The 11662-nt window shown below is 37.4% G+C and overlaps 1 protein-coding gene and 1 pseudogene across 1 annotated transcript; both read left to right on the top strand.

Moving 5' to 3' along the window:
- Nucleotides 1-3143, top strand: part of LOC130899794 (large subunit ribosomal RNA) — an 8202-nt pseudogene extending 5059 nt beyond the window's left edge.
- A 6051-nt stretch (nt 3144-9194) lies between these two features.
- LOC130899609 (uncharacterized) lies at nt 9195-10997 on the top strand. Its single transcript, XM_057809671.1, has 2 exons — nt 9195-10194; nt 10423-10997. The coding sequence occupies exons 1-2, from the start codon at nt 9195-9197 to the stop codon at nt 10995-10997; spliced, it is 1575 nt and encodes a 524-aa protein (XP_057665654.1).
- Nucleotides 10998-11662: the final 665 nt, after the last annotated feature.

The following is an 11662-nucleotide window of genomic DNA, read 5'->3' as shown; positions in this document are numbered from 1 at the left end:
AACCTGGAGGTGCGATTTTCGCGGGATCTTCCGGATTTTGAGCGCCTATAATTGAAATAGGCTCGAAATATTTTTAGCGCCCCCCCCACCACCCTCCCAGGAGTTGCTCCGAATAGCACCGGAAGGCTCGAAATGGTGTTTTTAGGTATATAGCTACCGAGGTGAGAAAAAAATTCTAACCTCAAAATTTAGCGTCGAGATAAGGGGTTTTCGGGGATGAGAAAGCCGATGGTGATATTAATTTTACCATTAGAATCCAATAACATGGATAAAAAAATTAAAAACACCGAAAATTAAGGTTTTTGTCGTTTAAAAAATAGTAAACTACTGCCGATTTTAATAAAATTCCGAATATAGAGTACACGCGTGATAAGACTTTCTACCTTCTCATCAATTTTGGAAAAAAAAATTTTTTCCTCGTACTTTACTTGAAGAATTTTTATAAAATATTTTTTTTCTCTTTTCAAATATAAAACTTTGGCAAAATAACTCAAAAATTGGTATCCTCGTATAAAAATAAGTCTTATTTCATTTTTTCCATCACACGATCCACAATATTTGAATTTTATTCGAATTAAGATACTAAATTTTTTGTAAATTATATCCCTTGAAAAATTATATATCCCACGTCTATGGTATAATGATATCAAAATATACAGAATCCGAAAGCACAACAATGATATTTTTGAAAAAAATATATTCTTCTTAAAATTCGAATTTAGTATAATAGTAATAATAAATCCATTGAGCTAAAAATGATGAGTCGATTAATCATTGTACTTTTCTTCTTAATATTTTGGCTCCGATATCAACCAAATTTCGTACATGGGGGTTAAATGATATAGGGATTCGACGACAAGAGATGTCAGTTTTCGAAAAAAAAAAATTATAACAAGGGGAAAATCCATGAAAATTGAATTTTCGTAAAAACGATATTTCCAATCTAAAAAATAATACCTTTTCTGGAATCTCCGGCGACGAATATATGATATTTGATCTTTTTTCCAATACTTTTAGACGAACCCATATTTTCAAGATTTTGCCGCAAAACCGAGAAATTTCCTGAATATTGTTGTCATCCCCGAGTATAAAATTGCAAAAATTCGAAACTATGAGAGTTATCATGCTATTTATGTTGTCAATCGATTAAGAAAATCTTCATTTCACTTATTGGTCTCATTGCAATTCTTCATTCCCATATATACGCGTATTATACAGGTTGAAAGTCGAGACAAATTTTTTTCTCAAAAAAATTCACATAAAAATTCATATTATCTACAGATCCGCAGCTGAAACGCGGTAATCAAAAAAAATCGGAAGGAGACCATAGGTGCTATCATAGAAAAAATATACCCCCTCTCCCTTGATTATACGAGGCGAGTTAGAGAACTTTGAATTTGAGCTGTTGCAACGGAATTCGACATTTCAAAGGGTACCCCTGTGGAATAGAAATGGAGAAAAATCTTTTGACTCCGATTTCAACCAAATTCCGTACATGGGGGTTGAATTATATGGGGATTCGATGAAAATTGTCAGTTTTCAGGAAAAAAAATTTGACAAGGTGAAAATCCATGAAAATTGAATTTTCGTAGAAACGTTATTTCCAATCTAAAAAATAATACTTTTTCTGAAATCTCCGGCGACGAATATATGATATTTGATCATTTTCCCAATACTTTTAAACGAACCCATATTTTCAAAAATTTGGCACAAAACCGAGAAATTTCCGGAATATTGTTGTCATCCCTGAGTATAAAATTGAATAAATTCGAAACTATGAGATTTATCATGCTATTTATGGTATCAATCGATTAAGAAAACTTCAATTTCTGTCCTCAATTCCATTGCAATTCCACATTCTCCAACATACGCGTATTATAAAGGGTGAAATTTGAGATAAATTTTTTTCTCAAAAAAATCCACATAAAAATTCATATTATCTACAGATCAGCAGCTGAAACGTGGTAATGAGAAAAAATCGGAAGAAGACCATAGGTGCTATCATAGAAAAAATATACCTCCTCTCCCTTTATTATACAAGGCGAGTTATAGAGCTTTGAATTTGAGCTATTGCAACGGAATTCGACATTTCAAAGGGTACCCCTGTGGAATAGAAATGGAGAAAAATCTTTTGACTCCGATTTCAACCAAATTCCGTACATGGGGGTTGAATTATATGGGGATTCGACGAAAATTGTCAGTTTTCAGGAAAAAAAATTTTGACAAGGAGAAAATCCGGGAAAATCCATGAAAATTGAATTTTCGTAGAAACGTTATTTCCAATCTAAAAAATAATACTTTTTCTGAAATCTCCGGCGACGTATATATGATATTTGATCTTTTCCCCCATACTTTTAGACGATCCCATATTTTCAAAAATTTAGCCACAAAACTGAGAAATTTCCGGAATATTGTTGTCATCCCTGAGTATAAAATTGAATAAATTCGAAACTATATATATATATATATATATATATATATATATATATATATAATAAATATATGTATTCATATATAGAAGGAAATATAAAATTCAAATTCCAAATATATTCAACTTTGATATATTCCGAGGAGGAGCCGCGATGTCGCGGCCGCTTCTAACTAGTTCACCCGTTTAAAGGGAACGTGAGCTGGGTTTAGACCGTCGTAAGACAGGTTAGTTTTACCCTACTGATGACTCGTCGTTGCGATAGTAATCCTGCTCAGTACGAGAGGAACCGCAGGTTCGGACATTTGGTTGACGCACTTACTCGAGCGGGTAATGGTGCGAAGCTACCATCCGTGGGATTATGCCTGAACGCCTCTAAGGCCGTATCCTTTCTAGTCAAAGGTGGCAACGATATCTCTTGGAGTTCCGAGAGTCGAAAGGCTCAAAACAATGTGACTTTACTAGGCGATCGTAGCTTTGTTGCGGTCGTCGCACGAGCCCTATATCTATAAAAGATCATTTGTCGACGGTGGGATCGATCCTTGCTATGTACGACACGATCTTTTAATAGACGAATATGGGTAAAACAATCATTTCGATGTTGGAACTCGGAATTGTCTGTAGACGACTGACGTACCTGGCAGGGTGTTGTACCTGGTAGAGCAGTTTCCACGCTGCGATCTATTGAGACTCAGCCCTTAGCTTGGGGATTCGTCTTGTCGATTAGACGAGACCCCTTTTTTTGCAATTATTTTATAAATATTGCCGTTTTCTCTTATACTACACGCACAACAACAATACTAACGACATATTAACAAATTATATTGTTAATATTGTTAATAGTAGAGAGTTGTTGTTGTTGTATTCGGGAAACGGCATTTTTTATAAGTAAAATTTCCTAAAAGTTTTTAGTTTTCGACTTATATCTATATATATATATATATATATATATATATATATATATATATATATATATATATATATATATATATAATATATATATATATATATATAATATATATATAAAATATATATTAGAGCAGTTTTTATTGGATATAACACAAGCCGTTTTCGATAATACAACAACAACAACAACAATAATAATAATAAACAACATCAACTTATACTCTATATTGTTATTATTGTTAATAGTTGTATTTCGGAAGCGGCATTTTTTATAAGTAAATTTTCATAAAGCTTCTTTTTTTGGAAACAATTTAATGTCATTTTTTCAAGGCTTTCAAGCAATATTATTATGTATCCAAAACTCGAGACGTGTTTTCTCATTATATATTTTAGATAGAATTCCATTTTTCACACACTTTTTTTCGTTTCAACTTTCCATATACATCTTTTACCGTTAATATCACATTTTCTTATATTGTTACGGCTTCTATTTTATTCATTGATTCATAACACAATTTTTCGGTTAAACTTTTTATATAAGTATTTTAGTGATTCGTAAGCTCATTTGTCGGACCGATGGATCCTATTTCCATTACACATTCATTTTTCCGTTAAGGTTATTTTTCTGTGGGCATTTTATTGTTACTATTTTCACAACACTTTTATATAAAACACCTCGGACGGATGTAGACATCCAAAACATCTATCTCCATACAATTTTCACAATTCATATTTTTTGACATTATAAATATTTTCATACAACTTTTATATAATCCACATCCAAAACAACTCTTTCAATTTTCACAGTTAATTTTGTTCATCAAGTTCCTATGTCGAGAGCAATCTAATTTCATAATACTTGTTTTTCATCAATATTACTATTTTCATAAAACTTTCATATAACACACCTCGAACCGCTTCTACATACAAAACATCTCCATTCAATTTTCACAATTCATCTTTTTCGACGAGTTCCTATATCCTGCCGCCCAGACATCAAACTTAACACGATTCTATAGACACTAGCGCCATCTGCCGGAGAGACGCCAAACTTAACACGATTCTATAGACACTAGCGCCCTCTGTCGGCCAGACACCAAACTTAACACGGTTTTGTAGACACTAGCGCCCTCTGCCGGCCAGACGACAAACTAAACACGAACTTTTTCTAATCCAACTTTCACAATACATCTATTTCATACAACTTTTATATGTTACACCTCGAACGGTTTCTATTTTCATAAACCTTTAAACTAACCTAACCTAACCTAACCTAACCTAACCTAACCTAACCTAACCTAACCTAACCTAACCTAACCTAACCTAACCTAACGTTTTTTTAGTGTGGATGGAAAAATCTTCATAATACCCATCAGAAGGTGTCCCAGGTGTGCATCGCTTCACACAACCTAAACTAACATACATCTATTTCTTTATTTTTGGACAAGTACCTATTATATCGAGCGGAATATAAATTCACAATACTTTTTTCCCTTTGTTTTACTATTTTTATACAACTTTTATATGTTACACCCCGAACGGCTTCTACATACTAAACACCTTCATTCAATTTTCACAATTCATCTTTTTCGACAAGTTCCTATATCGAGCGGAATCTAATTTCGTAATACTTTGTTTTTCATAATTATTACTATTTTCATACAACTTTCATATAATACACCTCGTACGTTCATACATCGAGCGGCCATCTAATTTCATAATACTTTTTTCCGTAATTGTTAATATTTTCATATAATATAACTCGAACGGCGTCTACATAAAAAAAATTTCCATTCATTTTACACAATTCAACTTTTTCGACAAGTTCCTATATCCTGCCGGCCAGACACCAAACTTAACACGGTTTTATAGACACTAGCGCCCTCTGCTGGCCAGTCATCGAACTTAACACGGTTTTATAAACACTAGCGCCCTCTGCCGGTCAGACACCAAACTAAACACGGTTTTATAGACACTAGCGCCCTCTGCCGGCCAGTCTCCGAACTTAACACGGTTTTATAGACACTAGCGCCCTCTGCCGGAGAGACGACAAACTAAACACTGTTTTATAGACACTAGCGCCCTCTGCCAGCCAGTCACCGAACTTAGCTAATTTCGTAATACTTTGTTTTTCATAATTATTACTATTTTCATACAACTTTTATATAATACACTAATACATCGAGCGGCGATCTAATTTCATAATACTTTTTTTCCTTATTGTTAATATTTTCATAACACTTTTATGTGATAGATACACCTCGGACGGCTTTTAAATACAAAACATCTCCACTCAATTTTCACAAATCATCTTTTTCGACAAATTCCTATATCGAGTGGAATTTAATTTCATAATACTTGTTTTTCATTATTATTATTATTATTTTCATACAACTTTTATATAATACATCTCGGACGTTCATACATCGAGCGGCCATCTAATTTCATAATACTTTTATTCTTTATTGTTAATTTTTCCATAACACTTTTATATAATATACCTCGAACGGCTTCTACATAAAAAAAATTTCCATTCAATTTTCACAATTCAACTTTTTCGACAAGTTTCTATATCCTGCCGGCCAGACACCAAACTTAACACGGTTTTATAGACACTAGCGCCCTCTGCCGGAGAGACGACAAACTAAACATCGTTTCATAGACACTAGCGCCCTCTGCCGGCCAGTCACCGAAATTTACACGGTTTTATAGACACTAGCGCCCTCTGCCGGAGAGACGACAAACTAAACACCGTTTTATAGACACTAGCGCCCTCTGCCGGCCAGTCACCGAACTTAGCTAATTTCGTAATACTTTGTTTTTCATAATTATTACTATTTTCATACAACTTTTATATAATACATCTCGGACGTTCATACATCGAGCGGCCATCCAATTTCATAATACTTTTTTTCTTTATCGTTAATATTTTCATACAACTTTTATATAATACACCTCGTACATTCATACATCGAGCGGCGATCTAATTTCATAATACGTTTTTTCCTTATTGTTAATATTTTCATAACACTTTTATGTGATAGATACACCTCGGACGGCTTCTAAATACAAAACATCTCCACTCCACTTTGCCGGCCAGAAGACAAACTAAACACCGTTTTATAGACACTAGCGCCCTCTGCCGGCCAGACGACAAACTGAACACGGTTTTATAGACACTAGCGCCCTCTGCCGGAGAGACGACAAACTAAACACCGTTTCATAGACACTAGCGCCCTCTGCCGGCCAGTCACCGAACTTAACACGGTTTTATAAACACTAGCGCCCTCTGCCAGCCAGACGACAAACTGAACACGGTTTTATAGACACTAGCGCCCTCTGCCGGAGAGACGACAAACTAAACACCGTTTTATAGACACTAGCGCCCTCTGCCGGAGAGACGACAAACTAAACACCGCTTCATAGACACTAGCGCCTTCTGCTGGCCAGTCACCGAACTTAACACGGTTTTATAAACACTAGCGCCCTCTGCCGGCCAGACGACAAACTGAACAAGGTTTTATAGACACTAGCGCCCTCTGCCGGCCAGACGACAAACTGAACACGGTTTTATAGACACTAGCGCCCTCTGCCGGAGAGACGACAAACTAAACACCTTTTTATAGACACTAGCGCCCTCTGCCGGCCAGTCACCGAACTTAACACGGTTTAATAGACACTAGCGCCCTCTGCCGGCCAGAAGACAAACTAAACACCGTTTTATAGACAACAAACTAAAATCCAACAAAGACAAGAGTAAGGACAACAATAATGACAAACTAGATGACATCTTAAACAAGATAAATAACCTAGAAAGCAGACTGGATCAAATGTCATCACTACCGAACAAGACGCATACCTCAACACTCCCATACCCTCAAACCATCCATCAGAATAACACCATAAACCCACTGACACCACCCACAACAAGGACATACGCCTCAATAGCTGCACAAGCATCACAATTACCAATGCCTACCTGGAATTCCCCCCCGAAAATACCGAGAATTTTCGAGACCCTGGTCAAAAACGACACAGAGGACCCTCAGGTAGCTCTCGATATTGTCAAAAAATTAATTATACCATCAGAGATAGAGACCATAAGAAGAACCAAAACCGGAATAATACTTGTGAATAAAGATAGAGATACACAAACAAAAATAAAAGAAAAATTAGAAAATAACACAAACCTTAAAACAAAATCAATGACGACACAACAAGACCCGATAGTATTGATCACAGGCGCACAAAAAGGAATAAAAGACGGAGACCTATTGCAGGATATACTAAATGAAAACGAGGATCTACAGCAGCAGTTCGGGAATAGGATCAAAACAGAATGCAAGAGACTCGGAAGTAGACCATGTCGCAACCCTTACAAGGAAAACATATTGCTTCAATGCCCAGCGGACATCTTCAGGGCAATCATGTCAAAAGGATACATCTACATCGACCTGACGAAACTTTACACGCAGGAACACGTCTCAGTAACCCTATGTTTCAAATGCAGTAGATACGGACACTCGGCCAAATACTGTACTGACCAAACATATACCTGTTTCCGGTGCGGAGACGCGCATGACCCAAAAACATGCACAACGATAGACGTAAATTGCCACAACTGTAGACTGCTTAGATTACCACAAACTAGACATGAAGCAAGAGACAGAAACTGCCCAATTTACATAAAAAAACTGAACGAGATCAGACGCAATATTAACTACTAAAACAAACCCACACACAAAACAAAAGACAAACTAGAAACACACAAACACAAAAAAAAAGACAAACTAGAAACACACCAACATAGATGACAATAAAATTTATACAGCATAACAGTGGGAAAGGTAGAAGAGCGACAGACCAGCTGTTCCAAACATGCAATGATCAAGACATCGACATAATCCTAATACAGGAACCATTTCACGACATAAAGCCACCTCCCAACTACATAATGACGAGACACAATAAACATAGTAAAACATGAACAATCACAAAGGCTAAGTACAAACCGATGACGATCACCTCTATGACCGACGAGAATACCACAACCATCCAAATACAAGTACAAGACATAACAATATACATCATCAATATATACGACGAACCAGGGGGCAACAGGAATAAAAGACTAAATAGACACACAAGGAAAATAGAGGAAATAACAAACCCATTCATACTAGCAGGAGACTTCAAATAGATACCCATGGGAAATAGCATATAAAATATTAAGAGCAGGAACCACAACCGACCACTCCCTCAAAACGCTAGAAAAACAGGACGGAACATGGACAACCACAAGAGAGGAGACAATAATGACATTACACGAAATATACTTCCCTCCAGATGACATACAAAACGACACCCCCCTACAAACAGAAAAAAGACAAAACATGACCAGGGACTTCACCACACCCGAAGATCCGATCTTCACAGAACAAGAAGTAAAGTGGACGGTAGCAATAATGAAAAACAAAAAAGCGACATCAAATGACAATATACCCAAAGAGATAATAAACATAACAAACGAATACAACGTAAGAGAATTAACATCACTATATAACGTATGCTTACAAGAAGGACACTTCCCTAACATTTGGAAGACCGCACACATGGTGTGGTTACCAAAAAAGAACGGCTCTAAAAGACCAATCTGCCTGCTACCAACACTAGGGAAAATTCTCGATAAAATGACAGCAAAAAGACTAACTTACTACCTAGAACAGACAAATAATATTGACGATAGGCTAGAGATGGGCGTAGAGATGGACGGACAACCACAGAAGCCATTGACAAAATAATAACAAAAATACGACACAACAAAGACCACAAAATACACACACTAGTTATAACACTAGACATGAGCAATGCGTTCAATACAGCCTGGACACCACAAATAGTAGACTTACTAAGACAAAAAAATATACCACGAAATATCGCTAAACTATGCACCGACTTTCTTGGGCACAGACACATACGAACCGAAAACATAGAGACCGACACACAGAGAGGGTGCCCACAAGGCTCCAGCCTCGGACCAGCTCTATGGAATCTAATTATGGAGGACTGGTTCAGACACCTAGACGAGACAGGAGGACTAGACGTAGAGGACATGATTCAAGCCTTTGCGGACGACCAAATAATCCTATTGACGGGAACCTCATTAAACGTTTTAGAGCAGAAATGGAATAATATTTGGGCCTCTTGCGCAAAATGGGCTGAAAACCAGAAACTGACCTATAATAAAGACAAAACGGAAACTATGTTCATACCCTACAAAAAAACGAGACAACCGAGACTAAAAATTGACGGACATACAGTACAAATCAAGGACAACATAGAATACTTAGGAGTGACAATTGACACAGGACTACTATTCCTAGATCACATCAAAAAAATTAGGCAAAAAACCTCCGAGATAGCGAGTAAACTGATAGCAGTCACGGGAAGAAAATGGGGACGAAAACCAATAATACTTCGGTACATATACGAACATGCAATAAAACCCATGGTACTTTACGCCTCAGAAATATGGGGACATAGATACAAAGACTCCAGAATAATTAAACAATTAAGAGCAACAGAAAGACCTCACATACTAGCTATAACAAAAGCATACAGGACAACACCCACCTCGGCCTTGCATGTGCTTGCGGGGGTAACCCCACTACAGGCGGACGCTGGGGCGAGATGGGAAACGTACACAAGACGAAAGCCGCTACTAAACACACTGCATACCTACACAATAGACAAACCACACCCGACTAGAAGACCACTACACCTACGTTTAACAGATGAGACACAAGAAGAAAAAACTACACAACTGCACATATACACTGACGCTAGCAAAAATGATGAGAGTTCAACCATAGGAATATACATAAAAAATACTATACAACAACATCATAAAATAAAGATAATCACTACATGCGACATCAACACACTCGAGCTGTACGCAATATACATGGGAACAATAAAACTACTTGAATTAGCGCAAAACACACTGACGACAGAAGTAACAATACATACAGACTCAAAGAACGCATTGTACACACTACAACACATAAACACTAATACAAAAATCACAGCAAAACTGACAAAAAATATACAAGACCTTGAACAAACGGGAAGAAGGATTACGATACAATACACAAACAGACAACATCACGGAATGAAAATAGCAGATAGGTTAGCGAAAGATGCGCACGAACAACCGGAACAGACTACAGAACTTTTCACCAAAAACATGTACAAACAAGAACGACATACCCGTGCAATGAGACATTGGCAACAGCTATGGGACAACGAATCAACAGGACGCAAAACCTACGAATGGATAAAACATACAAAACATAAACACGCAGACCTAAACTGGAAAGCAATACAAATACTTACCGGACACGGACATATCCAAACCTATTACGAGCGCTTCAAATTACGGGAAACAGACGGGAACTGCAAACATTGTCAAACGCCGGAGACCATACAACACGTAAGAAATGACTGCACAGAACACAACAGATTGCAAGCCAGAACCCTACTTACAAGAAGACTCAGGACATTTAATATTCAATACCCGCCCACAGACATAGAAATACATAACAAGATGATCGCAGAATGGCTAAATGAATGGGCGCAACAGATCATTTATGACGATGACTAAATAATGGGCTCTGCAAGTAATATGGCACTGAAGAAAAAAAAGAAAAGAAAAAGAAAAAAAAAAGAAAAAAATAGGAAAAAGAAGAAAAAGTCTTATTGTATAAGAATAATAATTGTACGCCTTCATTTGAGACAATAAAGAAAAGAAGTTAGGGTCTTCTTCCCCGCTCATTTTTAGGAGTAGAGGAGTTGGGAAGGGTTCTCTTGACAGTGGTCTCGGTCGATTTTGGGCGGAAACTAGCCTTATGCCGCAAGGTAGGTGGGCCGTGGCATTGTGCAATATCACCATGGTGATATGCACAGTGACACAAACCTCGATAGCGTGTCCCTACCCACTATCTAGTGAAACCACTGCCAAGGGAACGGGCTTGGAAAAATTAGCGGGGAAAGAAGACCCTGTTGAGCTTGACTCTAGTCTGGCATTGTAAGGAGACATGAGAGGTGTAGCATAAGTGGGAGATGGCAACATCGCCGGTGAAATACCACTACTTTCATCGTTTCTTTACTTACTCGGTAAGGCGAAACGCGTGCGTCGTTCGCTCACGAGGCGGCGACTGTCACGGTATTCTCGAGCCAAGGGCACGGAGTGACGTATCGTTGCGTCGCGTACCGTTCGTCGGTGCAGTTCGTGAGGCTTCGTGCTTTGCGAACGATCGAGGTTCGTGT

The sequence above is a fragment of the Diorhabda carinulata genome, chromosome 11, assembly GCF_026250575.1.
Source record: "Diorhabda carinulata isolate Delta chromosome 11, icDioCari1.1, whole genome shotgun sequence".
NCBI classification, from domain to species: Eukaryota; Metazoa; Arthropoda; class Insecta; order Coleoptera; family Chrysomelidae; genus Diorhabda; species Diorhabda carinulata.
Note: the sequence above shows the minus strand (reverse complement) of the source record. Positions and strands in the feature narration are given on the sequence as shown.

Coding starts and splice junctions, on each gene's coding strand:
- LOC130899609 (XM_057809671.1), top strand. CDS start 9,195: ATGAGCAATGCGTTCAATACAGCCTGGACACCACAAATAGTAGACTTA. Junction 10,195..10,422: donor CGCTAGCAAAAATGATGAGA/GTTCAACCATAG, acceptor CAAAAATCACAG/CAAAACTGACAAAAAATATA.